The sequence below is a fragment of the Auxenochlorella protothecoides genome (genome assembly GCF_000733215.1).
Source record: "Auxenochlorella protothecoides strain 0710 unplaced genomic scaffold scaffold33, whole genome shotgun sequence".
NCBI classification, from domain to species: Eukaryota; Viridiplantae; Chlorophyta; class Trebouxiophyceae; order Chlorellales; family Chlorellaceae; genus Auxenochlorella; species Auxenochlorella protothecoides.
In genome coordinates this window covers 130062-157508 of record NW_011934206.1, presented here as the reverse complement: position 1 = coordinate 157508, position 27447 = coordinate 130062, and the positions used below count along the sequence as shown (strand labels likewise).

Below are 27447 nucleotides of genomic sequence, written 5' to 3'. Positions count from 1 at the left end.
ATGTATCCCTCCATCTCATCTCCACATTTCTTGCGAATGTAGGGGTCCACGCCAGCCCAGATGTCCTTGATCACCCCCTCCACCCGGTCGGCCTCGGCCTGGGCCAGCACCCCATCCGGGTCGCAAATGTTGCTGGCAACCCGTCTGCCACACTTGCCTATGTCGACTTTGGGATTGGGAAAGGTGGATGGGGTCCATTCGGCGCCAGCATGGACGCCCAAAACCAGCAGCACGACCAAAAAGGTGCAGCCTCGCATATGGATGTCCCGGTGCGCCCAGGCCCCAGGGCTTGAGAGAGGCTTACGAGTTGTTGAAAATTCCCTGCTACCACCTTACTAGGTGGATTTAAATGTATTTACCTGCGCTATGCCCGCGGTAGAATGAGTAGGGTGTCGGACCGACACGCAGTGCAATCGAGGGGAAGCTGTAAGGGGGGTCGAGATCCATCTCAACGCGCTCTGGGGGTTTGCTTGTGGGGTGTTCCAAGGCAGCTACCTTTACACACAAAATTACAAGCTGTGACAGCCTGGTGTTCTCAAGCAACTCTCTATACCACTGAGTCCTCAATGGCCTCGCTGGCCATCCTATGCGGGTGCGGCCTCCAGGACTCCCTTGTGCCCATCAGATTTGAGGGCGTCCGTGTTGCCCACCGGCAGCCCCTTCCCTGCCGCATACTCCGTCAGACGCTTGAACCACTGTGTGAGCAGCTTCCCGCTGTCACGCAGGGTCCGCTTCTGGCTGCCGTCATTGTCCCAGTTGTATATGCCAAACTGAGGGGCGGGGCATGAGATGAGGAGTGGAGGGCATTGAGGAGGCCACCGAGAATACTGCTACCACCAGGTTGATGGGAGTTGCTGGAAACTGCAGGGTTTCAGGTTCCTGACAAGACCACAACGTGAACGCCAGGGCGACACATTCAGCTGTCCCACACCTTCATCTTGAAGCCCATCTGCCACTCAAAGTTGTCGATCAGGGACCAGTAGAGCACACCACGCACGTCGCACCCTTCCTCCATAGCTTCGGCCACCTGCACAGTCCAGGGTCAGGCATGGCATTGGTGGGACGGGTAAGGGTCTGGGGCTCTAAAACGGGCAGCACTGTTCCCTGCATGCCCAAACATCACCAGAGATTCCCCATTCCCCCAGCTGCCCACCCAGCTCAGACCTTGGGCATGTAACCCTCGATCAGCTTGCGTCGCATGTCGTCGCCGCTGTCCGCCACCCCGAGCTCCGTGATGTAGATGGGTACATCCAGGCGGTTGATGGAGTGCAGCGCCTTCTTCAGGCCGTCGGGATGGAGGGCATACGGCATGTCGGTCATGGTTTCACCCGGCTGGCACGACGGCATCAGCTTCCAGTCGATAACGCCCCTGTTAGCAAAGGGTTTGACACATTGGTGCACGGCAGAGGTAAAAAGGTATAGTTGTTGGAAGAGGCTGCAGCATGCACACCCAGCCGGCGCAGGCACAATCTCATTGATACTCAGTTTGGGTACGGATGCAATAAGCAGAAAGGGTGCAATACTCCTGAAGCACCAGCCCTTGGAGTGGCTCTCATTCGCTCTGTGAATTCTCAGCGCTGCCACCCGCCTGCACCTGCTGTAGTAGTTGAGACCGAAGAAGTCGCACCCTGGCCTGCCGGTGGGGTTCTGGTAGTAGACCCCAGGAACAAACCTGTGTAGGGTGGACGAGGGTAGTCAAACCATGGTGCGAGTGCTGGCAGCAGGGCACCCATGGCTCTTGAGCGGACATGGCAGGGCACACTATGGAGCAACAGTGTACGCCTGCACCCAGCCCAGTTCATAGTGGCATGGAATGGCAATCGATGTCCTTGAGGCCACATCCCAACACAGCAACCCTCCACCCTTAAAGCTCACCAGCTGGCCTTGGACTCGAATCTCCCTGTGCGCAGATACTCTAGCACGGTATCGTTGCCCCACATGAGGTTGAGGAACTTGCAGATGGTGCGGACATAGCTGGGCACCCACCACGCCTGCTTGGGCTCGAACCAGAAGAAATTGTGCACGATGCCCACCAGCACCGCATCGCCGCCGGGCATGGCCTTGATGGCTTCGTAGGCACGGGTGTGGGCCTGCAGCATGTGAAGCAGGTGGCGGGCCGTCCCCGCGATGCGCAGGATCTTGCCGGGGGGGAAGGTGCCGCTCATCAGACCGGCGAAGCTGGCGATGCCGGGCTCGTTGAAGGTGCTCCAGTACTTGATGCGGGAGCCAAACAGCCTGGGCCAATTTCGGTGGTGATCAGGATGTATTCTGGAAGAAACGAGCTTTAGCGTGCGTAGGGATCTTAAACTGGTTTGATACTATCAGCATCGCACCAAACCCTCAGATGCAAGCGGTGCATGAATCAAGTCTTGTCAGGCAGCTCGCTCTTCATCTATTGAGGCATGCGACATGGGTCTCCCTCCACCCTGGAGGTCAGACACCCACGCCATACAGAGCTCCCAAGCAATCACCTGAAAGTCAGCTTGGCATAGTCCACAAAGAAGGCAATGTTCTCCTCCTTTTGGAAGCCGCCCAGGTGCTCAAACCAGATGGGATGGACGAAGTGGTGCAGGGACACAAAGGGGACGATCTTGTGCCTGAGCGTGGTGTAGAGGGCGTGCGACAGGCAGCGTGGCATGTTGTTCCTAAGGCCGCCGTCCATGCCCGGCCATGGGACCCTCAACCACACCGAGGCTCGTTCTCCCCCCGCCCAGCAGCTCTCACCGCTCCAGGCTGTCGATGATATCATGGTAGCGCTGCACAGCTGCGGAATCGATCTCCCCCTTCTCCGGCTCGATGCGGCTCCACTCCAGGGAGATGCGGAAGCAATTCGCACCCAGGCTAGCGGCTCGCTCGATGTCGGCATCGAACAGCTCCCAGAAATTGCAGGACTCCCCACACTGCTGATTGCCCTGGATGGTGTGGCCCCCATACCAGGTCCTCGACCGCCCAAACTCGCCCCAGCTGCTGTGGTCATGGCCCGAGGACTGGTACACGGACATGGAGAAGCCGACGTAGAATGGATCGTCTGTGCCATGGCGCAGCAAATCCTTGGGCACATGAGCATCAGGTTTCATGTTGGAGACTCTGATGGGAGTTTCAGATCGCTTGAATGCGGTGCGGGTTTGGAGGCCGTTTTTGTAATGGATTTCTGACCCTAGGCCGGCTAGATTCCTCCTACGAGGCCCGTCCCCAAATGTAAGGCAATCAAAGCAATATGTGCAGTATACAGTGAACCGAATGAAGTTGTAACGCCAATCACTTCAGATCATTACTGTATACTACTACACTACCTTGTATGTAAGCATGAGCACTTCTATGCATGTCTCACTTATGCACCGCCTGATTCCAAACTTACAGAGCTGTACACTTGGCGATGATCCTGTGAAACTGTCCTGACTTCAAGACAACTTCACTCCCTATGAAATTTATGAGCTCAGACACAATTTCCACAGACCGGGACCAGCACAGCACACCGGAATGGCTGGATATGACCCAGTTGGTTCAGACGCGCACAGTGACATTCCTTTGCATGCTGATTAATAAGCCATACGTATTCCGGCATTGGTACCTTTTAGCAATGAGCATGCGCTTACTCATGGGAATCCCAGCCTTCCGTTGAGGGATCTCGAGGGGGCAGGTGCCTGGCGTCCCGTTGCCCGCTATGGCGCGTTCCAAGGATTGCAAAACCGCATGTCGTCACAGATTCAACAATGACACGGATGGCCCGGTGAAGTTCCTCTGGATAGACTACGACGGGCAGGAGCATGCGTACGCCACGGTGTTCCCCGGCCAGAGCCACATCCAAGGTGGCCTGGTCTGTCCTGGGGGATTGTGTGCAAGGCTGAGCATTGTTCCCATCCCAGAGGCAGGCTCAAACTCAGCCTCATGACGCCCTACTCCCACCGGTTGCCCTTGCAACCAGACACCTACACCAGCCACCCCTGGCGCGCGCGGGTGGCAGACACGGGCGCGGAGATTGGGGAGTATGTGGGCCCAGGCGCCACGCTGACGGTCCTCCCCGGCGCCCGACTGCGCGTGGAGCCCGGGCTGCAGCCCCGCAGGCCCCCCGACATGCACGTCGCACCCTGGGGCTGGTACCGCCAGCGCGGGCGCTGCGCCCGGGGCCACCCGATCTACGCCTTCGACTGCGTGCCCGACGCGGCGGTGCGCCTCGCCGCCTTCACCATGGACTGCATGACTGCGCACCTCCCCGCGCCGGCGGTGTCGCGCATGCACGGCTGGGGCGCCTTCCTGGCGATCATCGGACGGGGGCAGGTGACCACCGACATCCCGCAGTACGCGCAGTACCGCGGCCAGGACAGTGGCAACGGCGGCGGGCGGGTGGAGACGGCGACGCGCGGGCTGGGGGGGGGCACCAGCAACCCCGTGTCCTCGGTGGGGGAGGAGAACCTGACCATGGAGGACGACGTGCACTACGGCTGCGAGAGCATCCTCATCCACGAGTGGGCCCATGCGGTCATGGACCTGGGGTATGCGGAGCAGCCCCTCCAGGTGTGTTGTAAGATGGGGGGGGGGGGGTGGTCAGGGGGGATGCTGTGGAGGGAGGCATGGGACAGGAAAGGTGGGGGCCCTTCCTCGGAGGGCATTTGAGGTGCTAGGCCTGGCAAGAAATGACTCCCGAGCGAAACACGATCCTGGGCCGTGCTCTTGTACGACGCCTAGACTCACACCATGTCAAACGATGCTTAGCCCGTTACCTCCCTGCCCTGTCCCAATGCACCGGGCCGCAGGCAGAGATCGTGGAGTGCTGGAAGGCGGCGGAGAAGCGTGGCACGTATGTCAAAGGCAGCTACATCATCTCCAACCCGGGGGAGTACTGGGTGAGTTGAGCGTGGGGAGGAGGGCCTTGCGGGGTCGCGACATCGAGTTCACACCAGGGCCAGGCCGTCGTGGATGGGCCCTTGAGGAAGCATGCTTTGTCTTCCCAGTCTGATACCACTCCGTTTCCAGCAACCCCCCTGTGCTCGGACCCCCACCCAACCAAAGGCCGAGGCCTCCCAGGCCTGGTTTGAGGCCACGATGCGCGACGACGTGACCAGCGGCCTCAAAACGCGCGACGCAGTGAAGCGCGCGGACCCATGGCTGGCCTCCCTGCTGACCAGGGTCTACGGCGACGGGCCCTGGCGCTACTGGCACACCTGCCCCCGGCCCTTCACGGGGGACGAGGCGCGGTGGCAGGCCGGCAGGGCCCTGGGCGGGCGCACCGTCCCGCCCGTGGCCCCCTACCAGGCGGTGGGTGGCGCGGAGCTGGGGTGGCCGGCGCAGGCGGGCCCGCCGCAGCCGACGGGCCCCACGCCGAGGCCGGACCAGCGGCGCAGGCGGAGGCGGAGCGCGTCCAAGTGGGTGGAGGAGGTGACCGAGACCCTGGCCGGCATGTTGAAGAAATTGTGAGGCCGCTTCAGTGGCAACCGTGATTTGTATATGACATTTTATGATGACTTATTGATGCCTTGTTCCTTGAAGTGCACCGTTGATCCTTTGTGATAGGAACAATATGTACCCAGTCATACTGCTCAGGCCAACATGTGATGCATACCCCGCGCGGGGGGACGGCCGTGGGCGACGGACTCTCTCCACGAAAAGCACTTGGACGCCTTGATCTGATACATCACTGAAACAATATGAAGAACAACCATATGGAAATGTATTGTCCCTGAGGCTCCGAGGATAGGGCACCATGGCATTGGCCATGCTCTCGGTGCCCTCGGCAGGGCCGTACCCACGACGATGCCCCGTCGTGGAGCCTTCCTCGTCCCTTCGAGAACCTTCAACAATCAATCATGCACCCAAGGTCCCCAGAGTAAAGCTAAATTCACGATGCGCCCCTGCGGCGCCCCTCCACGGGGCTGGATGCCGACGGCACCTCGATCTGCGAGCCCTGCCCGGCGGGGGGGCCGGTGGGCGCGGTGCTCCCCCCGTCGATGGATCTGGTGGGGATGGCGAGTCTGATGAGGAGCCAGAGGGCGATGGAGGCAGCGAGAAACCTTGGGCCTGGCTCATCTCTGGAGTGGCCCTCTCGGTGGGCCTGGCCTGGGCCATCAAGCGGCGTCTGAGCAGGCCCACTGGCGTCCAGGCCCTGGATACGTAAGCCTGGGACTGGGACTGGAAGGAGAGGTGTGTGATCATACCAGTGCAGCAGTTACTGGCCGTAGCGCCCCTGCCTGGGCAGTCCCATTGCCTGTGTCCCTGCACGCCAAGAAGTTTCTCGTCCATGCCGCAGGGACGACACGAGAGCGCTCAAACGAATCCTGAGGGACACACTGGCGGAAATGGTGACTCTGAGGTCTCGCCTGGTGGAGCTGGAGGGCAGAGCCGGCGTCGGGCCTGGTGGTTCCCTCTCTGATCTGGCCCAGCAACCGCAGCGCGGCAGGGCAGTGCTGACCGGCATGCTGACCTGGCGCCATGCCAAGACCTGGACCAAGGTGGGAGCATGAGCTGGGAGCCTGGCTGCCGTGGCTGTGTGTTGTGAGTCCTGGGGTCAAAGCCCGACGGATGGGGCCATTTGTCCACTGAATCAACCCCTTGCCCTGCACCCCTGCAGCGAGGACGTGCCGCGGCGGGTGCGCCTGGTGCAGCAGAGGCGACCAACTCGGCCCCCGCCATTCTCCCTGGGGCTGCATCTGGCCCTCAGCTTGACCTTGAGCTGGCGGGGAAGCCGCGAGGCGGGAGGGACGCGCTGCGTCTCCACTTGCGGATGACCACCGCCCCTGAAGGGCTGGGCTTGACCAAGGTGCGGCGGCGTAGGGAGTCTCAGGATGTATCAAGGCCAGGACACCCTGCACTATGCCATCGGCCGCGCAGGGAGGCTGTGCACATCCATCACATCTTGTCGCACCCATTTCCCCCGCTCGTCGCAGCTCATGTATCGCATCGGTGCGAGCCCCAACCTGCATGTCTTCCTCGCACCCCATGGAGCCTGCGGCGAAGACCTGGCATTCACGTTGAATCCAGTGGCAGGTAAGGTGGGGGGGGGCCCGGCCACTTGCAATGGAGTGGCCTGCTCCAATATACCCCCGGACTCGGGTGGTATGCCGGCATAGGTGTCAAAACTTCCGGGTCAGACGCAGTGAACGTTACCTCCGCCTCCGGTCTTCGCATTGGCAGGCCAGGGGCTGACGCATGTGCTGGAGAAAGGCTGTCCACTGCACCAAAGCCGGCTGGGATCTGGCGTGGGCGCTGCCCTCTCCCTGCCAGGGGTCTGGATCAGTGCTGGCACCTTCCTCGATCGCCAAAGTGGGTGTGGTGGCGGGGGATGCTGGCCTCATGTGCTTCACACAAAGTCCGCCTGCCTGAAGGTCCGTGCGCGCTGGTCACCGACACATCCCGCAATCTGTCTGCTCAACCCATCGCGTACAACAGGTGCCAGGCACTCTGCGGCACAGCATTTTGGTCAGGTCACTGCCGCCGTGGGGCCCCATCTCAACCTGGCGGCCACAGCCCTGCTGCGGCCAGGTGTGGCAGAGCCCTCGCGCCTGGCTGTCATGGCGACGTGTCGGCCGCTGGGCCCCCAAGGCCTCATGGCACATGCCTGGCTGCAAGGGTCTGCGGACTCGGCTCCGCTCACCGCACACGGGGGGCGGTGGGGAGCCATTCTGGCGCCCCACCCGAGCGCCTCCGCCCCCAGCTGGGCCCTGGGGATGAGGAGCAGCGGTGACAGGGGCATGGCCCCAGACCTGGCCGAGGCATCGTGGAAGCTTGCGATGGGGGAGGGGCTCAGCCTCACCCCGGGGGTCATTCTCCAGTCCAGCGGTGAGGCTTCGACTGCAATCATCGCTCTCAAAGCTGCCTGGGACTTCTGATGCGCAGGTTGGGCGTCGTAGAGGAATAAGTAAGCAATGCGATACAGGAACTTATCTTGTGTGGAGCATTGGAAATAGGGCAACGAATGTGAGTGTGCATACTGCACGAAGAAAGTGACACACACAGGCACCCGGGACGAGAGCACGGTGCGGACCCTGCGCCAGGGATTCGGACAAAGGTGGAGAGCAACTCTAATTTGCATTGAATCGGAGCGCTCCGTGGCTTGAAGGAGCACAAGCATACCCCCCCCCCCTCCCCGTGCACGCAACCTCGTCTTAGAAACCCCGTGGTCTGTGTCCCTGAGGGAGGCCTCACAGCGAAGCCACAGGAGGAATCGGAGCACCCTCGGCATCGGTAGGATATGTCCAAGGGACTGTCGGTGCTCGCGCGCAGTGCCGGGCAGGCGCGCCAGCTCATGGCACGCCGAGGCGGAGGTGGTGGTCCCCTCTCCCGGGCAGCGGTGCCCACGCAGCCCCTTGCAGAGCAAGACGAGCTGTGAGTGAACTGATGGGAAGGATGCTGTTGGGGGAGGTCCGACATGCACGGATCCCTCTTCCTGGACGATCGATTGCATTGTTGCTGAGTCCTCTCCACCATGTCCCTGGCGTAGCATTTGGCAAGATGGCACTGGCAACCCCGAGACGGCTCTGGACAGCTACGACCTGGTGACCCCTGGTCAGGCTCTCGGGTGGCTGGCAGCTGGCATGGGCGTGTTTGCGGCAGTAGGAGCAGCACTCAGCCTTGACCCACCCGAGAAGCGAGTCCCCTGGGTGAGCATGAAGTTTTTGCAAGGAGGGGGACTGCAAAGTTGCACCTGCATAAATTTGACTGCGCGTGTAGATAATATATTAGGATGAGTGCACTCAGGCTGCCGCCTCTCCCTGTGCTCTCGCAGGCACGAAAGGATGTCCTGGTTCCTCCAGAGATCGAGAAGACCTTCTCCCGCTGAGAGTTTTGGGAGCCGGCTTGATTGGGGGTCCGACCCTCCCATGCACATGCATTCCAGGCCAGATGAAGTCTACAAGCGACAGCTTGCATGCGTCCTGACGTCCCTTCTTGCCATGGAGCCTGCTGGATGCTGACAATGTAGAGCAAGTGGAACACAATGGCAGTACTGCTGCCGGGGGCTGGCTCCCACCTCAACCTTCCAGGCATGTTTTCCCAAAGTCGGCCAGCATTTGGACCATGCGCGCTGAGACGTTGGGCATCTCGTAGGTGATGAGGGCATAGGTGGGGCTCCCATACTTGCCGCTGTCAACCTTCAGGATGGCAATTCCCGTGCTCGTCTCTGCGTCGCCATCCATGGTCCGTCCGTACACCAGAGGGGGATGAAATCGGTGCACCTGTTTGGGGCAGGAGCGGCGATCAGGTGGTGGTAACCATGCAAGGGTGAATGAATATACAAATGGGCTGCACTCATGGATGCGAGAGGGTGGGCTCCATCACATGACTGCTTACCTCATACCGCCGGCCTCCCAGCACCAAGCCCTGCTTGAGAGCTGTCTCGCGGTCCGCGAAGACCGTCGTCAGGGCAGCCCTCTCGGCTTCTGTGGTCTGCGGGACATGTGGGAGGAGGGATCGCCGTGAGGCTCAGAAAACCACCTCCGAGAGCTTTTGGACACCTGTCGCCCAAGCCTCCCTGCCCTGCAGGACCCCCCACCTCGAACGTCGAGTGGACAACTTTAGAGTTTGTGAAGATCAGCACCCTGCTGGCATCCTGCCAGGTGCTCTTGACCGCTGCGCTGATGTCTTCACGCCCTGTCACTCTTGGGGTCGTCATACGCCTCGGCGCGGGGGGGGATCCACAGCGTTGTTACTCTTGGGAACAAAGATGTGTCGCGACTCTTTATGAATGAGAGGGTAGGGTCATCGGCCTAGACGTATCCCAGGAGGCTAGCTCGGGGTAGTCGTCTTCATAAGCCCGCCACACAGTCGAATGGAAAAAGGGCGGGGGCAGGGTTTCTCGCAGATCATCCTCGCAAGATGTCGTCAGGTCGTGATCATTTCCATTCAACATTTTTGAAGCGCATTACACCTCACATGTAGTCATGCAACATATATAGTGCCGATCTCACCGCCGCAGGAGCACGGCTCATGTCGAGCTCGCTGCTGGCAAGCCGAGCGGCGTCCTTCCGTCTTGCAGCTCGCACACTCCCCTGCTCCTCCCTCCAACGACCATGCACACCTTCGAAGAACTTGTCTGAGAAGTTTCGTAGCCGGCTTAGCGCACCACGGAGCTCATGGACGGGACTCAGGTGTCTCAACTCCTCCCCACAGCCCACCGCTGCTGGTGGGTTCATGCAGTGGCCTGCGGATGGAGAGTTCAAGTTGGGTGCCACCTCACCAGGGTCTCATGGGGCGTATTCATCATACCATCCCTCCTTTGACTGTCTGCAGAGCAGGAGCAGTACATCCAGCTCCCCGCAGAGGCCCCCATCTACCCCGAGCTCCTGGCGCCGGGCAAGCGCTGCATCCTCGTCGGCGTGGACCCCGACATCTCCGGCGCCCTGGCGGTGCTGCACTGGCAGAACCCTGCCGAGGGCGCTTTCTTCCCTTGGCAGGCCGCCCGCCTGGAGGTGCACGACATGCCCATCGTGCTCTGGCAGCTGGCCTCGCGCGTGAAGAAGCAGCCGTGCAGCGTGGGCCTGCTGCGCACGCTGCGGCCCTATGCCGACCTGGCGCGCGCTGACGGCGACGTGGTGGTGCGCGCCGCGCTGGAGGTGACCACCCCCAGCCACATCAGCGGCAAGCATGCCTGGTGAGGGGCGGCGTGGGGCGGCCTGGGCTGCTGTGAGCCGGATCTGTGGGCGTGACGATGGGGAGGGAAAGGAGCTCGCGCTGCGCTGGGCACCCCAGCCAGGTCACCCCCGGGTCGTTCGCCACCCCCCCAGGTTCAACATCGGCTACTCGACGGGAATGCTGGACGGCATCCTCACCTCTCTCGACATTCCGTGCACCCGCATCCACGCCGCGATCTGGAAGCGCCAGCTGGGCCTCTTCAAGAAGGGGAAGCCGGGGAGCATGGCACTGGCCCACCAGCTGCTCCCAGCTGCGGCCCCCTTTCTCAGGCGAGCCTGGAACGATCGCGTTGTTGTCAAGTGATGGGAACTTGGGGTGCGGATGGTCCGTGGATCCTGCTCTTGACGTCCATGCTGGCCAAACTCTGTTCCCTCCCACTCCGAGTCACAAGCCATGGCTGTCCAGACACGCCACTGGCCTGCCTTCATTCATGCAGGAGGAAGAAAGACCATGGGAGAGCAGAGGCCCTGCTCATTGCCGCTTGGAGCCTGGGGTGCCGGGCTCAAGCCGTGGCAGTTGCGGAGAGCGAGGATGCTGCAGGGGAGGAGGACGAGGTGCTCCTGTAGAGGGGCTCGAGATGCTGGGCCGAGCTCCTCCTCGGGGCCCTCGGGGCTGCCTGCACTCTTTGTTGCAGCAGCCAGGCGGAGCAGGTGTGCAGCCCGCACCCCTTGAACAGCGTCGCCTTGCTAAGCTCTCGAGCGACCAACCAATTATATATACATGCCTGGGGCAAGTGTGTGTGTGGGAAAACTCAGCCAGAAGGCACCCCGTCTGACGCGTGGCAAGCACGGCCCCCGCGGCCGAATCTCAGCCGGCGGCGACGCGCACCCCACCGGTTGCCGTCGCTCGCCAGGGGAGCAGTGGGCTGCCCGGCCCCGCCTCGCTCTCCACCTCGCTGGCACCGCCCTCGCTCTCCACCTCGCACGACTGCCCGTCCTCGCTGGCCTGGCGGAGGGGTCCGTCCTCGACAGGTAGGGCGGCGCTCACGGCCACACCGGGCTCGGCGCGCACGGCCACAGCGGGCTCCGCACTCGCGGCGGCTCCGGCGGCTCCGGCGGCCGCCGCCCGCGCCGCGGCGACCTGCCTCGTCTCCCGCAGGTGCGGCGCCGCCCGCTGCCAGGAAAGCACGGCGGCCGCCAGGTCCCAGAAGGAGAAGTCCGGCCAGAGGGTAGGGGAGAAGAAGAGGTGCGCATGGCGGGACTGCCACTGCAGGAAGTCGGACAGCCGCCGCTCGCCAGAGGTCCGGACCAGGAGGTCCACGGGGGGTGTGCCAGCCTGCGCCAGGTGGCACCGCCAGCTGGCGCAGGGACCCTCGCGAGCGCATCCTGGGCCCCGGTCGGCACCCGTGCGCGCGCTCTCGCCCTGGGTGAAGGGCGGGGAGGCGGGGGAGCAGGGCTCGTGCCGCGCCGCCGCATCCTGGGCCGCCAGCATCTCGCTGGACGCACTGGGAGTTGGGGGAAGAAAGGGGGAAGCGGCTGAGGCATGCACGCCGACAAGGATCCAGAGTGCCTGGAGGCACCGATGGTATACGGAGCGGGGGCAGGGAAAGGGTGGCCAGGTACTCAGCTCCCTGTCATGCTGCTTCAATGATCATCCCCCGAGTTCTCAGTCGCTCCCCACACAATCACTCGTCGGCAGGGTTTCACCCAGCCACACGCAGGCAGATGAACACATCATCCCAACCCAGCGCCCCTTCCCCCGCCCGCAGCGTGCCTGTAGCTGAAGCAGATGTTGAAGGTCACTCGATCATGGGCGGCGGTCAGGGCCTGGACGTGCTCGGCCGCTCGGCGCACGGCGGGCGGCGCCAGGGTCAAGTCCCCCAGCACGCGGACCCTGACCCCGCGCCGCTCCAGCACCGCCACCTCCCCCAGCATGTGCAGGAACTTCTGCTCTGCAAGGTGCATGAGACCCTCCACCTCCTCCTCGCCCCGGCCATAGTTCTCGATGCTGAAGGCGTAGACGCTGACGGTGGTCACGCCCAGCTCCAGGCACCACTCCAGGGACTGGATCAGGCGGCTGTACCCCTGGGTGTGGCCCGCCAGGGCGGGCTGGCGCCGGGCCTCGGCGTGGCGCCGGTTTCCGTCCATGATGAAGGCGACATGGGAGGGGTTAGGCCGACAGGTCAGCACGCTACACACGGCCGACTGCGCCAGGCGATCCAGGGAGGCCGCCAGAGGCATTGTACCAGGATTCTGATCGATATTCGCTGTTTTGGGATTGGTAGAGGTGCGCGCTGGGCTTCCAGAACCAGGGGTTGCGCAAGGCAGGTGCTGCGTCAGCTCCGCGCGCCCTGCACCTGGTGAGAGAGCGCCTTGCGTGTGAGTGATCGCAGACCCCTATCCAGTCACCGAGGGCTGCAACGAAGCAATGCTGTCTTGTGCTACGGTGACAGCACCCAACGGGGACCCCCGAGTGAGCATGCTGGCCCCGGCTTGAATCATGCAACGTTTAAAGGAAAGGGCCGCGCGCGCCGGAGCATCTCGGGGTTCGAAATGCAGGCGACAGCGCAGGCCAGCTGAGGCCCCGTTGGGCTTGCTGGCCTGGCATGCAGTCTCGAGAATGAAACTGGGCCAGTCGTGACGAGTCGAATTGCAAGTGGCACTCCCACTCCCGCAGAACCCAGGCTGCGCGGCATGGACGACTTTGCCCGGCCCGCCCTGGTCATCGACTGCGGGTCCGCCTTCATCAAGGCCGGATTCGCGGGCGAGGTCAGCCCCGCGGTTCGGGACCCGTCCACCGTGCCGCGAGCTGCGGGACTGGAGCCGGGGCCCCCGCTCGTGCCCGTCAAGCATGGCATCGTCCAGGACTGGGATGCCATGGAGCAGCTCTGGCTGGATGTGACGTACAGGTGACTGCAGCGCTGAGGGACCAAGTTCATGGTGGAATGCTTCGCCATGCTGGACAGGACCCGCCATTCCACATCTCCTGTCTGCGCCCCACCTGTGAGCGCTGCTGCAAACTCACGCTCACCCACCCCACCCCGCCCCGGACACTCGCAGGCGGCTGCATGTCTACACCTCCGACCAGCCTGTCATCCTGACCGAGCCGCCCCAGAACAGCCCAGAGTCCAGGGAGCAGGCTGCCGAAGTCATGTTTGAGAGCCTGGACGTGCCGGCGCTGCACATAGGGGTGCAGGCCCAGCTGGCGCTGTATGCCGACTATGCTGCCCGACAGGCCATGGGCTCTCAGGTCTGACCTGGCTGGGGGTGGCTGGCGTGGGTGTTGGGGAAAACGGGGAAGGAGCTCCATAGGGGCTCCTTTGCATGCTTTTAGACAGCTGCACCTAGTCCCATAGAGTCCCATCCCTCTGCTCTCCGGGCAGAGCTGCACATACTGCAATCCATCAAGAATGCTCTGCAGCGGCGCCACACCATTAGAGCACCCACACCTCCCCCCTTACCCCTCTCGCCCTGGCAGACGAGCTCGGCGAGCCTCACAGGCCTAGTGGTGGAGAGCGGGGAGGGGTGCACCCACGTGATCCCCCTGGTGGACGGCTTCCTCCTGGCTTCCGGCACACGCTCCATGCCCCTGGGGGGCGCACAGCTCACGCGGCACATCCAGGCGCTGATGCGAAAAGGGGCTGCCCCACCGCCGCCTGACCAGTCCCTGGAGATAGCGGTAGCGGTCAAGGAGAGGCAATGCTTTGTCGCGGCCGTCGGGGGCGGGCCCTGGAGCAGCGCCAGCAGCAACCAGGTCCCCGGCAGCGTACCAGACGGTCCATTCAAGGTGGGGCGGCATGGACTGGCGTGCACACATGCAGGAGACAACTCAGTCGCGGTCAGGATGCATGCTACTCTGCACTCGGCAGTACTGTGCGCCAGACTTTACAAAGCTGCACTCCAGCATGCAAGGATGACGTGCTCCCTCCCTTCATTCCGCGCAAACCATGCCGGTCAGGACGGGGCAGCCGCTGCGCATCCAGTTGGGGGAGGAGAGATGGCGGGGCCCCGAGCTCTTTTTCGACCCCGGCGCCTTCACCAAAGGTGACATGGCGTGTATGGGACGTGCGCCGACACCGTATGTCTTTGTGACTGTGCGTCGGAGCGCGTGTGAGGTGGCCGACCCCTGCACAGCTGCTTGTGTGCAAGCATGGCTCGCACTCACAGGGACCTCGCCTCCCCTCCTGGCACTCTCGCCCTCCAGATGCCACGCCCAGCCTTCCAGACCTGATAGATGATGCCATCCAGGCCTGCCCCATTGACACTCGGAGAGCCCTGTATGGCAACATCGTCCTCAGCGTAAGGGCCCCCATCTTTTCAGGGGATAACTGTATTTTGTTGACCTCGTGAGATCTGGCTGCGCTACCCTTCCCCTTGGGCAGGCATTGAACCCTTGCGATTGCCACGACGCGCACCCTGCCTTCTGCTTCCAGCCCGCCTCCCTACGCCATGCAGGGAGGGAGCACCCTCTTCAAGGGCCTGGCTCGGCGGCTGGAGACCGAGGTGCAGGCGCGGGTGGCTGCCAGGGTCCAGGGCCGAGCACCTGCCAGCCATGCAGCCGCCACCGGGGTGGAAGTTCATGTTGTGACCCATCCCATGCAGCACTTTGGTGCCTGGTTTGGCGGCTCGGTCCTGGGGGCCAGCGAAGGTGCGACCCTGGAGGTGTGAGGCCGGATTGGCCTGCCCCTGCTCCTGTGTCTGTGGGCGTGGGGAATGAGGTGGCTGTCGACAGTTTGCAGGTGATTTCTCGTGAGTATGCCACACAGTCCGATGCTGAGCCACGGTGTGAAGTGCCCCGCAAGGATCTCACTCTGCATGGCCTTCTCCTCCCCTGCATGGGCGACCCATTGAGCAGCCTTCCGAGAGGTCGCCATCACGCGCGCAGCCTACATGGAGACAGGCCCAACCATTGTGCGCAACAACGTGGTGCACTCAGATTGGTAGCCTATCTATCGTGTGCGCGTGACAACAGCGGCATCCTTGTACACCTTGCAGAATGGCTGAGGTGTGGTGAACAAGCCGTTCCCTGCAGGTGCTTCCCCATGATATAGCCGCCCTGCTCACTCGACCATTTCACCAATACTGTACAGCCCATTTTCTTCTCATAGCATGGGAACGGGATCGCAAGTTTGTGTGCAGCTTTGTGTTGGCACATAGTTCTTAGAGTATGAGGGTTCCTCCTGGGGGAGGCAGTCTCCCCTCCCAGGACATCAAGTGGGTACAAGGGCTTGGCGAGAGGAGTACCAGGCGCGATCTTGAAGAGCGTATTCCCACAGTCTCACTCCTCGTCCATGGAGTCCATGGAGAAGGAGCGCTCCAGAATGGCTCTCCCCTCTGTCGCAGGCACGGTGGGTTTGCGGAAAGACAGGGTCTTTGTGGAGGAGCCCTGGACCTTGGTGTCGCAGGTGAGGCCTGCCTCCTCAAAAAGCTGGCCCAGGTCTGTCTGGATGTAGGCCCTGTAGTATGGCTCGTTGAAGTCTGGCAGAGGGAAAGGGGGAGTCGGAAGGTTCATGAGTGAAGCTAGCCTTGCAGAATGCAGAACACTCCTTGGCGAGTCTCATACAGTCGTGCCAATCATGAGACTGTCGACAGTGACGAGCTTCTACTTTACTTGTGAGGCGAAAACTGCCTACACTCACCAAAGCCGGCCACCCACCTCCAAACTTGTGCATCTCAGAGTTGAAGACACTCCTATCCCCCAGCTGCTGGGAGTCTGTCAAGACCACAAGGCCGCCGGGCTTCACGACACGTGCCATCTCACGTACAGCGGCCCGCAGGATGGCGGGGGGCAGCTCGTGGAAGAGGTAGATGCTGTAGACGATGTCGAAGCTGGCGTCTGGAGCATCGATCTTCTCAGCCGGGGTCTAGATTGTGTGTGGGGAGGGAACGATTTGGATGCATGCGGACTGACTGGAGGATACATCAGCATGCGTGTCTTGGAAGACAATCTGCGACTGCATTCTGCAGATGGCCAAGTATTGCTACTGTTCTCCCCAGACTCAACCTCCTGCCTGAATCAAGAACGACACCTTTGACCAGATCACCATAGGTGCGGGGTCAAGCAGGTGTGCACTGGTCCACCTCATGAGCACCCCAGACACGACACACATCATCTAAACTACCAACAGAGAACCCAAACGTGCCCTCACCTGCAGAAAGTCGCAGCCGGTGCCCTCAGCGCCGCCCAGCCAGGCCCCCCCCGCCCTCAGCTGGTGCCAGTGCTTGGCGTTGGAGCGCGCCTCCGCCAGGTAGTAGGGCGAGAGGTCTGACACCGTCAGGGGCAGAGTGGGCCAGTTGTCCTTGACGTAGGTAGCAAAGCGTCCCGTACCTGCCGCCACCTCCAGCGCCCTCAGCTGGGCAGGGTCCCGGCCCTGCAGGTAGTCATGCAGCGGGACCAGGGTGCAGCGCTGCATAGCGTCTTGGCGGCCCAGGAAGAGCGTCTCGGTGGAGGTCTCATAGATCTTGGCCGAGTCGGCACTCAGCCAGCCGTCGGTCTGGGAAAGGGTGAGGCAAGGGGGAAGGTGAGAGTTGAAACTGCCGCAAGGAGAGCACGCATGGCCGTGTGTGTGCACAGCCTAGATAGTATACAGGCAGGACAACCATGCCAGCGAGTCTCATCACAGGGGCCACTTGCATGCTTCTCACCTGATAGTGGAAGGTGTTCTGGTAGTCTGTGGGAGTAAACAAGGGAAGGGTGGCTTGGTGATGGAATGCGGTGAGGACCTCACAACCAAGCTTGCCGGCAGCATGGATGCTCCAACTCAACTCCAAGACACCCAGCCTTACATTGGGGAAGGAGGCCGCTCTTGAGCCACACTGAGTCTGGCTGCTGGGCATTCCTGCAGGAAGTTCAAGACTTGTGTTGTTCATTCTGGGACCCTGCAGCGAGCAAGTACTGATGAGAGCATGCAGTACTGGGTGACAAGTGAAGATCACACCGAACACCAGTCTCACTTGCGCTGCATGGTCAGACGGGCCTCGCCCATGAAGGCTGCTGCCCGCTGCAGCACGAACAGGGGGTTGAACTGCCTGTGACGCACCGTCTCCATGTCCCAGGGGAAGCCATACTTTCCTGGATGTGGGCCAGGGCAGGAGGACTACTCTCGGGATAATAATACTTCTTGGCTTTCTGAAACCATTAGACCTGTCTTCCATGTTCTCCTTGCCTCCAGCACCGCCAGTTGACCCTTCCCACCTTCTTTGATGTTCTGCAGGTCCTGATAGTACATGAGCAGCACCTCGGCAAGAGGACCACGGGCGCCCGTCACAATCGTCTCCAGCTTGGTGGGAGTGGCCGACGCACTCCCTGCCGACCCGCCTGACTGGGCAATGAACAGGCCCACAATCGCCTGGAGGAGGAAGAAGGAGGTCCTCGACACATGGTACGCCCAGTACCTGCAGTGATCAGTGGGCAGAGGGGCGAGAATGTCAGACGGCGATATAAAAGGTTTATCTTAGCTATTGTTCGGCAGTATATCTCCCCTTGTGCCAGGGCAGACGCATGAAAGTGGCTACCTGGCACCACGATGCATTTAGGGCCAGGGTTTCCTATACTAAGCTGCCAGGCGACGCTGCCGTCCTTTCGCCAAACAACATACAGCCCACACACCGTGCATGATCAATGTTCTTCAAGGCGCCAGTAGCAGTGACGCCCTCTCGCAGCGAGCGTGCTGCCTCCCCGAGCCTGCCCGTCAAGGAGCTGTTCCCTCCCTCCGGGAACAGGTCCGAAGCCTTGAAATCGCGCCACATGGCCACACTCCAGTGCTGAACACAGGTGTGTGAGGGGCTTGATGGATGTCTACAATGCGTATATGGCTTGATTGATCGCAAAAAATCCACAAACAACTCCGTGCACCTGCTGGAAGCGCAGGTCATCGTTGAGGCCAGGGTACGTCATGGCGGCAGGCGTCGCTGCCGGCGTGACCGGCGTGGTCACCGACGTGGCCATGTGTGGGTCGGCCAGGACTGTGGCCTGCGCTTCCGCGTTTGCAGAGGCTTTGACACCCGTCGCGCGTCCGTGCGCCCGGCGGGCCAGGGATCGTGCGGCCACGGGCACCTGCGCAGCGTGGCGCCCATGGGAGTGCACTGCTGAGCACCGGGAGCCTGGGGCGATGCATGACGTTCCTCGGACGATAGCGATGCATGGGTATGAGAGTGATCAACACTATTGCACCTCCCCGCAGGCGAGCAAGCCCTCCGTCCCGTCTCGCCTGCATAACAGGGGCCCATGCCAGTGCGGGAGCGCTTCTCGCGACAACCGGCATCATCGTGTAGCTGGCGACCAATGAAGACCGAAAGGGGTTGTCACTTCTAATTGAATGAGAAGTTTCAAATTGTGATGTCGTCTCTGAGTGAAAAGTTTCTTCCTGGGTTCACACCGACCACCCAGGGATACGAGGAGAGCTCTCGAAAATCTTGTGGCTGTGGGACAGCTTCCAGCGAGGTTCCGCGATCTTTTCTGGGTGCTGCCAGGGTGCAGATGCACGGATGCAAGCCTCGCCTTGTGCGATCATTTAAACAATTATTGTAGGGCGTGCATACTTGGCAAAAGGTCACCGTGTGTTAAAGAGTGGGGGCCGAGCTGTCTCTTGCGCGGCGGGGAGCAATTCTAAGGCTCCAGGCTCACCAGGGCTGGCCCTTGCATGTGAGGGGCAAATGTCCATTCACCGATACCGGGGAGCTGTGGCTGACCTAATATGGGTACAAGAGGGCCAGGCGGCTCTAGGAAGGCCAGGCGCAATCTCCCTCGGTTGGGGCCTTTGAGGGGCCGATTCCGAAAGCACCCGGCTCACGTCGTCCGCTGTGCCTCCTGCAGCGCTGCCAGCTGACTCCTCAGCTCGGCGATGGTGCGGTCCCGTTCCAGCAACTGCTGCTGCAGCCGCATTACCACGTCGCTCACCGCCTGCTGCTGCACCTGGAAAGACTGCCGGGCTATCTCAGAGCGTTGCCTGCATGGTTGGGGGACAGGAAAGGGGGAATAAACCTGAAGCTGGCCAGTGGGGTTCCGCTGGTTCCCGGGTGCAAACCAAGTGACATCCATGAGCCACACCGCAGCCGCAGAAAGGCATGCGGTGGGGAACGCGTTCCTTCTGTTCTCTTCATTGGCATCCTTGCTGAGACCCCCACTCTTTTGCACCGCCGGCTCACCCGGTGGGCGCAGCATAGCTGGGGGAGAGGGGCATGGTGGGGCAGGACGCGTCTGGGCTGCCATAGCCTTCGTCCTCCTCGGTGATGCCCATGGCGACATAGGGGATGACCATGACGGGGCAGGCACCATTGTCTATCAGGTGGCTGGAGGTGGACCCGCCGGACAGCGTCTTCTGGAGGGCGTTGGAGGAGCGCGCGCCGATGATGAGCAGCTCGATCTTTTCCGTCTCCAGGTACTGGCTCAGCTGGGATTTCCTCTCCCCCTGTGCAGCATGAGGTGGCGTGGGTAGGGGATGGGAGTGGCCAGAGTGGCGGAGGGGAATCTGCAAGGCATGGGAAGGCTCTGGTACAGCCTCGGCACACCCGAGGACTGGGTGGCGCCTTTGCCAGCTAACGTGGGTGGCACATAGCAACCGTTGCCGGCATCTGGCTCAGGAAAATCATCCAAACATGCATGGTTCCAGGCCCAATCTTGTTCCCGCTGGAACCATCCCCTGCCTACCCAGGGGCCAGCATCGTTTCCGCCTCTACAAGTGACCACAGCTACAACACCCCCCCCACCCGCGTGCCTTCAGGATGACATTCAGGTTGACATTGAAGCCCTCCAGCTCCGAGGCCCCAAAGTTGATGGAGTCCAGCTCGGACACCTCATTTGACCCCGCCTTCTGCAGGGTCATTGCCCGCATCAGCTTGAGCGTCCCCTTCATTACCTGCCAAGGGAGTTTGGTAGATGAGAGGAGGGGGTGGGGGGGTGGCCTTCAAAGTCACATGCTGAAGATGGGCAAGTGGGTCCACCCCACAACACAGCAGGGGACCGTCACAAGTTCCTGAACCCAAAGCCCAAAACTCAGGCATTTTCAGCCCCGCATCCTGTGTTTCCAGCCACCCCCGCCGACTCGGCAAGCCCCCACCTCCTTCATGGGGTTGTCGGCGTCGTCCCTGGGGAAGACATGCACGATGTCGATGGTGTCCGAGGGCTGCAGCACCCTCTCGCGAGCCATTTGGAGCAAGGCTCGCCCTATGGCCAGCGTGGGATAGGCAATGGCAATGCGGCGTGGCGGGGGAAAAGTGCCCCCGGGCGAGACCACCGACTCCGCGCTCGTTTCCGGGCCGCTGCCGAAGCGCATACGAACGTTGCGCACTGCCTGCGGACGCATCGCGGGGGCAAGGGGATGGGGTTTGGGGGTGTCGGGACAGCCGCCCTTGGAACTGCAGCATCCTGAGGAGGCACATCCTCCATGCAAGAGGTATTGCCTAAGTCTGGTGCCAGTCTGGAATTGGGTCAGCAGACTACCGTGTATGCACCCCCAACCACCCACCTCCGGCCGGATGATGATGTAGGGCGTGTTGACATGCTGCTTGACCCAGTCCCGCACCGACACCAGGGACAGGGCCTTCAGGACCGACTGTGGGTACCGATTGCCTATGCGGGTGAGGTGGTTGGGGTGAAGATGTGGAATGGTCACGCCACAATCTTGAGCCCAAAAGCAACTGCCGCTCAGGCTCGAGTGCAGCGCATTCACTCTCCTGAACCTTGCTATACGCAAACCCCACCGCACCAAAAACTACGATGTCAATCTTGGCCCTGTCCAGGAACTCCCGGATGTTGCCCTGGATACTGCCCGCCAAGTCCTCAATCGTGTGAGGGAAGGACTCCAGGCAGGTCTCCAGGTCAGGGATGAGGGGACCGCCCATCTTCCATCGTTCCTTCTCACCGCCCTTCCCCACATGGACGATGATGAGATGGTCTGAGGGATCCAGGCGCGTCCCCTGCCCAAACATCGTCTCTCGCTGCATGGGAGATGCCGGGGAGGTGGGAACTGTCAGGGGGGGTAAGCGGTGCAACGGGGGGACAGGTGACCCACGGCGCCAGACGGCTAAGCTTCCCAGCCCCACCTTCAGCAAATATTGCTTCATCCATGTCCAGGCGTGTACCGTCGATGAATCGCTCCAGTGTGCGCAGCAGAGGGCGATGTTCCGGCCCCGACCTGTGTTCCCGTGACCAGCCATGACGGTGGGGCTCTGGTCAGCTTAGGAGATTTCTCGCCTCTCGCTGGCGATCGTTTCTCAAACCGAATTCCGTAGCATTACACGACTGCGATGTGCCCATGCTGGAGCTGACAGGTCATCTTCGTCGGGTCCTGATCAAGCATTAACAGGGCGCGCGATCCACCATGTACTCCACTGCCGACCTATGATCGAGCTCAGGCTGGAAGCTTTGCTTATTATGACATCTTATTGCATGCAAATTCCATTACCATCTTCTGTGCGATGGATGACCGGCATGCCGGGCCTGAGGGAGTTTCATGTCGCGAAGGGGACCTGGATCGGCACGAGTCGAGCTGGACATTCCTGCTGCAGGGCCCTTCATGCAAGAAGATCGCCATGGCACCCCATCTACAGGTCTAGGGCCAGCGGCGATCAGGTGCCCGGCCCGGTCAATGTTTGGCTTTGGGGCCCATGCACGTGGAGTTTGGCTGGAGTGGCAGGGTTGAGCACATGCTGTGATGCCAGCCGAGGGGCATGTGATCACGGCGGCGTGCGTGCTCCCACAAAATGACAGTCCATGTCTCCGACGCTGCGGCCACTCATCTCTATCCCTCAGGACGGCGCGGCGGCACCCTCCCCAGTGCTGCTGCCGGCCCTGGCCTCGCCCGCCAGCGCCGCCAGCGAGGCGGACTGGGCGGGGCGGATGGTCACCCTGTGGCTCGACGAGGAGTGGACCCCGCTGCCGGAGCACGCAGCTCTGGGCCGGGCGGTGTGCGAGTCGGTGGAGCGGCTGAGCTCGGCCGCCGAGGGCCCCCTGGATGCCTCGGGCCTGGTCATCGACCTGGCCGGCGCCCTGGCCGCCTGCGACTACCACGCCACCTTTGTGAACGCGTTCGACGTTGCCAACAAGGCCGTGGAGCTGCTCATGCTGCGCGCGGGGCACGTGGTGTGCTGCGTGCCTGAGGCCGAGCAGGAAAGGACGGCGCGCCACGCCGCCCAGCTCGACCGGGGCGGGCCGCCGAGCTGAGCGGGACTCCAGTCCCTTGCTGTTGAGGAGGAGCGCTCCCTGCATGCCCGCTCCTCTCCTCCTGTCCTGGTCTTCGAGCCCCATGCGCCGGATCTGCCCATTCCCCGGCGCGCCCCACCCTGTGTCCGTCTCAGCCAACCATGGTGTACAAAGCACAATCAGGACCCGGCGCCCGCGGCGCTCAGGCAGGCCTCCGTGGCGGCAGACACGTCACCCTTGTGCAGGCTCAGGGCCCCCGCGACGCGCACGGGGTCAAACCCCATGCTCCTCAGGTCCGCCACGGCCCTGCACGTCTGCGCCATGAGATCGGGGTGCGCCTGCTCCTGCCCCGCCGCGGCGGCCGCCAGCGCGACGTCCAGGGGGGCGAAGCCCATGCCCTCGTACTTGGCGGCCTCGGTCCGCCATGGGCCTTGCGTGGAGGGGGAGGCGGGCCCGGGCGCCTGCTGTTGAGGGTGGAAGGAGCCGGAGAGGGGAAGGATCAGGACGTCGTACGATTTCAGAACAGGACTGCAACGTTACAGTCCCAATAACAATATCAGTGAGGACCCCTGCCTATGCGCCGTTGATGCGTGTGCACCAGAAATCCTCTGTGTGACTTCCTTGCTCCAACCGACCCCCCTACCACTCCAAAGTGCACTCACACTCCGTGCACTGGCTTCAGCGACCCGTCTGAGGACGCCCTGCTCATAGTCAAAGTTGCCTCTGTTGGAGGGATTGCGGCGGATGGGCGGCTGACTTGTGGAGGGCTGGGCATCCAGCACGGCTTGCAGCTTGGGGGAGACCCGCACCTGGGGGTTGAGGGGGGAGCAGGGAGATGGTACACAGAGCCCAGGGTACTTTTGTATTATCTTGCTGCATGTCTCCAACTCCTCGGTCGTCACATACCGGGGGTGCGATGCGGAAGGGCTCGGCAATCACGACGCGCAGTGTTGGCTGGGAGGAGGAAGCACTCTCCAGCTTCCCGGAGCCATTACTCCTGCCCCCAGCGACACTTGTGGAAGGCGCCGGGACCCAAGAATAGTCCGAAGAGGAGTATGTAGGAGCATCGAAGGACACGGTGGGGTACATCGCCCTACTCGGGAAACCCTCCGCGAGGGGCTTCCTTCCTCTGAGTGCGAAAGAGATCCCGCGGGGACCACCACGGAGAGCTGGGGACAAGAATGTCTTAATGTCAATCACTGGTAGTATGGTACTGCGACTCAGGCTTCGCGCTCGGAGAGGTTGTGCCTGCGAGCTCCACCTTCTTGCGCGTTCGATGACTTCACCCCAGCGCGCTTGGGCTGTCAACACTCGTCCTCAAAGTCACCTTGGTGAAAACTGAGAATCTGGAACTCCTGACGAATATCCTACCCACATTAAGTCAAACGCGTCTCTCACTTGAAGTCACGAGGAGCGACAACGCTGCCAGGAGTATAGCCAGGGTATCTACTAGGTGGCCGCGCAGGATGGCCTGACCAGTCTGGCTGTGCCAATTAGGCAGATGCCCACAAGTGACAACAGCTGTGAGCTGGTCCCATACCTCGATGTATACAAGCAAATTCTCACCTTTGTAGCCAGGTAGAAGGCAACTGATGGACATAGGCTCTGAGATCAATGCTGCGGCTCACAAAGACTGCCCGAGCACAACCTCCAAGGACATCTTGTCGGGTGATATTTGTGAGTGGTGCCTGGCCATATGACCTATACCGGTGTTATAGTAGAATCGGCTGGGGCATTGTGCATGCATGTACCCTCTTGCTCCCCACATGCTCCCGACTTGGGCAGGGTCAAAGTTGCTCAATCTGCAGGATAGGCTCTCTGCGTTACAGGGCCATAGCAGCTGAGCAAAGTTCGATTCCAGATCCAAGCCTCTCAATCTTGCATTAGATCACCTGCTCGAGGAGTGTCTAGAATCTAGTTCAGCATTGCTTCAGCCACCTTTTGACATGCCTCCGCCCAGCCATACGATATATAGGTGGGCTAACAATTCCCCATGGTACGCCTTGTATTCGAAACGCACACCGCTGAAATGATTTCACTAATGTGAGTTCCTCACCCTGCCAAGGAGCGGTGCCGGGGCGGTATATTCCCTTGCAATCCAACCATCCCTACCTCCAAGCTTCCTGCATTCAAACCGCATTTGCCCACGTGGAGTCGGCCGGCCGGGCGTCAGACGGCCTCTCATATCCCACCAACAAATACGAAACGAATTCTCGGCAGCGTTTTTTCCACCTTAAATGCTCGACTTAATGCATGATTTGTGAAGAGCTCCTGGCGGGGTGTTGGTCCGATCGCCTGGTCTGGCAACCCTGCCGAAGCCCTAGGACTCCGAAACCACGATGTGGTCGGCCTGCGTCATGCCGGGCGCGACATGCCGCGGAATTCACAAAACGCATACTATAGGCACATCGTCGCGGGGCAGGGCGCGCTCTCGGGCACTCCATCGTACATCGTGTTCCGGCCCTGGTGGCACAGGACCTGGGTCTGCGCACAAAAATCCCGACAAAGCTGATGGTCATCACGCGGAGTCTCGGTCTTCGACATCCGGTACAAATTCAAAGTCCTCTCCGGAACGGGGCCTGGAGGTCGCCGCCCTTCGGAAGGACTGTGTTCGAAATGACAAGCGCATGGCTCGACGCAGTTGCCCCGCTAACCTCGCCGTGGCCAGCAGCCTCACCCTCTCCACAGCCCTCGCACTGTCAGGTGAGCGTAGGGTGAAAGCAAATTCGCATGGCCTGGGCTCATCCTGGACTCGAGCTTCGATGCCAGATTGCGATGCCTGTGATATTTGGTTCCCTCTCCGGCTACGTATAGTGCCAGAAGGAAGATGTCGCACAATTCACAGAGGCTTCTTCATCCTCCTTCTCATTCAACATACATACATAGAGCCCTTCCTGGAGTATCTCCGACCTCAAATCCGTCCAGTACTGTGAACCCATGTTCCTGTGCTCAAGTATGCCCACTTTCTTTCCACAGGCACAAACACCTGCAGTGGCAGCGTGGGGGCCATCGCCGGGGCCATCCTGGGAGCCTCCTTCTGGAACTGGCACTCGGACATGCTGAGGGTGCGGGCCCGCAAGCCTGCACCCCTGAGGGTGGTCATCACGGGGTCCAGCCGCGGCATTGGCAAGGCGCTGGCGAGGGAGTTCCTGAGGGCTGGGGACCGTGTCGTGGTCACCTCCCGCTCGCTGGCAGACGCCCAGGCCGCCGCTGCTGCCCTGGTGGGGGAAGGCGTGGGCGGGGCCCCCCGCTCTGTGATCGGGCTGGCCTGTGACGTCGGGGACGCTGGGAGCGTGGAGGCCTTGGCGGGGGCGGCCATGCATCAGCTCGGGGGCGTCGACGTCTGGATAAACAATGCTGGGACCAGCGGCGGCTTCCAGGTCCAAAGGTTCTTTCGTGTGGTACGGGGTGTGGTCGATCCTGTCAGCCATTTCCGTATTCGTGAAGGGCATGTGCGCTTTGGAGTTCATGCCGCGGTGCCTGGTCTTGCTGAGGGCGACGGCTGCCATGAGCAGGCGCATGCGAGGCCAGCTGTGGAGTCTCCACCCCCGCTCATCATTCCCCCGTAAAACCTGGGCATCACCACTCTTTGCCACCCCTCTTGTCCTCGCCGCCAGATGTTCAAGGAGCAGAGCCTGGAGGTCATGGAAAGCGTGGTGAGGACCAACCTGGTGGGGTGCCTGCTGTGCACCCGCGTCGCGCTGCGCACGCTGGGCTCCCAGCCGACGGGGGGCCACGTCTTCAACATGGACGGCGCGGGGGCAGGCGGCGGCCCGACGCCGGGCTTTGCCACCTACGGCGCCACCAAGGCCGGCATAGCCCAGCTTCTGGAAAGCGTGGTGCGGGAGCGGGCGGGGAAGGCCAGCGGAAGGGAAGGCGGCGGCGCCGCACTGCACAACCTCTCCCCCGGCATGGCCCTGACCGACCTGCTGCTGGCGGGGGCCACGCCGGGGACGAAGGCCGCCTTCAACGTGCTGTGCGAGCAGCCGGAGACGGTGGCCGCGCACCTGGTCCCGCGCATGCGGGCGCTGGCGGCGCGGCGCTCCGCCGGCGGCCATTACCTGCGGTACCTCACTCCCGCCCGCGTGCTGGCCTGCTTCCTGGCGGCCCCGCTGCGCCGGGGGCGCTACTTCGACCCCGCGGGCCGCGCGCGGTACAAGTCAGAGGCGGAGCGGGTGGCGCTGGCGGAGGGGCGGCGGCGGGGGCCGCGCGGGAGACCCGCCCCCCTGGCCCTCCTCTACTCTGGGTCTATCGCGCTTTCCTACCTCATGCTGGCCACGCAGGCGCATGCCCAGCACGGGATGTGACCTTGGCATGGGCTGGGCAGCGCTCTGTACGACGTTTTCTACATCATCATCCTTGCTTTTCTATGAGAATGTGCCCATGTGAAAGAGTGTAGCAGCCCAGGCCGGTGCTGGGAGGAGGGATGACGGTGACTGCGTGCGCCAGGGTAGCAGGGTGATGAGAGCACTGAACATATATGGTGAGGCTGGATGTTCGAGATAATGCAGCACATGGTTGCCTGCATAGATGTGATAAGTGCAGGGGGTGCCTATCGATCTGTCTGGCATCCGGCCAATCGTCCCACCGACAGGCGCCGCATGCGGTGCAGGGAGTGGCACGGATTATCTGCCGAGGTGTCTGTTCCCACCCAAGCATGCATGGATGGTGTACGTTATTAAATGCATGGCCTGAACTAACACAAATCAGGATGCAGCACTGCACGTCGCTGCTGCCGTGCCT

The 27447-nt window shown here is 61.8% G+C and overlaps 11 protein-coding genes across 11 annotated transcripts in view; 5 read left to right on the top strand and 6 right to left on the bottom strand.

Annotated features, from left to right (window-relative positions):
• Nucleotides 1–3077, bottom strand: part of F751_3081 (Lactase-phlorizin hydrolase) — a gene marked incomplete at both ends in the record, with an annotated part of 6183 nt that extends 3106 nt beyond the window's left edge. The window contains 7 exons of the mRNA XM_011398949.1: nt 651–770; nt 932–1027; nt 1165–1369; nt 1595–1672; nt 1876–2235; nt 2472–2597; nt 2725–3077. Of these exons, the coding sequence (XP_011397251.1) occupies nt 651–770; nt 932–1027; nt 1165–1369; nt 1595–1672; nt 1876–2235; nt 2472–2597; nt 2725–3077 (1338 nt within the window). The remainder of the gene's footprint in view (nt 1–650; nt 771–931; nt 1028–1164; nt 1370–1594; nt 1673–1875; nt 2236–2471; nt 2598–2724) is intronic.
• A 587-nt stretch (nt 3078–3664) lies between these two features.
• On the top strand, nt 3665–5415 carry F751_3080 (hypothetical protein; the record flags this gene model as incomplete). The annotated part of the gene is made up of 4 exons (XM_011398948.1): nt 3665–3809; nt 3926–4515; nt 4755–4844; nt 5011–5415. 4 exons carry the CDS (start codon nt 3665–3667, stop codon nt 5413–5415), a joined length of 1230 nt encoding a protein of 409 aa, XP_011397250.1.
• A 3548-nt stretch (nt 5416–8963) lies between these two features.
• F751_3079 (hypothetical protein) lies at nt 8964–9604 on the bottom strand (the record flags this gene model as incomplete). The annotated part of the gene is made up of 3 exons (XM_011398947.1): nt 8964–9167; nt 9283–9378; nt 9485–9604. 3 exons carry the CDS (start codon nt 9602–9604, stop codon nt 8964–8966), a joined length of 420 nt encoding a protein of 139 aa, XP_011397249.1.
• Nucleotides 9605–10064: 460 nt separating this feature from the next.
• F751_3078 (hypothetical protein) lies at nt 10065–11189 on the top strand (the record flags this gene model as incomplete). The annotated part of the gene is made up of 4 exons (XM_011398946.1): nt 10065–10079; nt 10227–10582; nt 10716–10922; nt 11060–11189. The coding sequence occupies 4 exons, from the start codon at nt 10065–10067 to the stop codon at nt 11187–11189; spliced, it is 708 nt and encodes a 235-aa protein (XP_011397248.1).
• A 241-nt stretch (nt 11190–11430) lies between these two features.
• F751_3077 (Dehydrodolichyl diphosphate synthase) lies at nt 11431–12803 on the bottom strand (the record flags this gene model as incomplete). The annotated part of the gene is made up of 2 exons (XM_011398945.1): nt 11431–12067; nt 12307–12803. 2 exons carry the CDS (start codon nt 12801–12803, stop codon nt 11431–11433), a joined length of 1134 nt encoding a protein of 377 aa, XP_011397247.1.
• Nucleotides 12804–13256: 453 nt separating this feature from the next.
• F751_3076 (Actin-related protein 3) lies at nt 13257–15506 on the top strand (the record flags this gene model as incomplete). Its single annotated transcript, XM_011398944.1, has 7 exons — nt 13257–13471; nt 13623–13812; nt 14041–14369; nt 14521–14606; nt 14767–14861; nt 15018–15210; nt 15418–15506. The coding sequence occupies 7 exons, from the start codon at nt 13257–13259 to the stop codon at nt 15504–15506; spliced, it is 1197 nt and encodes a 398-aa protein (XP_011397246.1).
• A 334-nt stretch (nt 15507–15840) lies between these two features.
• On the bottom strand, nt 15841–18510 carry F751_3075 (putative methyltransferase sll0829; the record flags this gene model as incomplete). The annotated part of the gene is made up of 9 exons (XM_011398943.1): nt 15841–16040; nt 16219–16426; nt 16712–17056; nt 17208–17233; nt 17349–17401; nt 17517–17634; nt 17758–17957; nt 18172–18326; nt 18418–18510. The coding sequence occupies 9 exons, from the start codon at nt 18508–18510 to the stop codon at nt 15841–15843; spliced, it is 1398 nt and encodes a 465-aa protein (XP_011397245.1).
• An 840-nt stretch (nt 18511–19350) lies between these two features.
• F751_3074 (hypothetical protein) lies at nt 19351–21626 on the bottom strand (the record flags this gene model as incomplete). Its single annotated transcript, XM_011398942.1, has 7 exons — nt 19351–19510; nt 19710–19964; nt 20271–20419; nt 20621–20854; nt 21029–21132; nt 21269–21500; nt 21606–21626. The coding sequence occupies 7 exons, from the start codon at nt 21624–21626 to the stop codon at nt 19351–19353; spliced, it is 1155 nt and encodes a 384-aa protein (XP_011397244.1).
• A 649-nt stretch (nt 21627–22275) lies between these two features.
• Nucleotides 22276–22725, top strand: F751_3073 (hypothetical protein; the record flags this gene model as incomplete). The annotated part of the gene is made up of 1 exon (XM_011398941.1): nt 22276–22725. One exon carries the CDS (start codon nt 22276–22278, stop codon nt 22723–22725), a length of 450 nt encoding a protein of 149 aa, XP_011397243.1.
• A 158-nt stretch (nt 22726–22883) lies between these two features.
• On the bottom strand, nt 22884–23793 carry F751_3072 (hypothetical protein; the record flags this gene model as incomplete). Its single annotated transcript, XM_011398940.1, has 3 exons — nt 22884–23165; nt 23391–23513; nt 23611–23793. 3 exons carry the CDS (start codon nt 23791–23793, stop codon nt 22884–22886), a joined length of 588 nt encoding a protein of 195 aa, XP_011397242.1.
• A 1538-nt stretch (nt 23794–25331) lies between these two features.
• Nucleotides 25332–27011, top strand: F751_3071 (putative chlorophyll(ide) b reductase NYC1, chloroplastic; the record flags this gene model as incomplete). The annotated part of the gene is made up of 4 exons (XM_011398939.1): nt 25332–25407; nt 25681–26084; nt 26322–26714; nt 26988–27011. The coding sequence occupies 4 exons, from the start codon at nt 25332–25334 to the stop codon at nt 27009–27011; spliced, it is 897 nt and encodes a 298-aa protein (XP_011397241.1).
• Nucleotides 27012–27447: the final 436 nt, after the last annotated feature.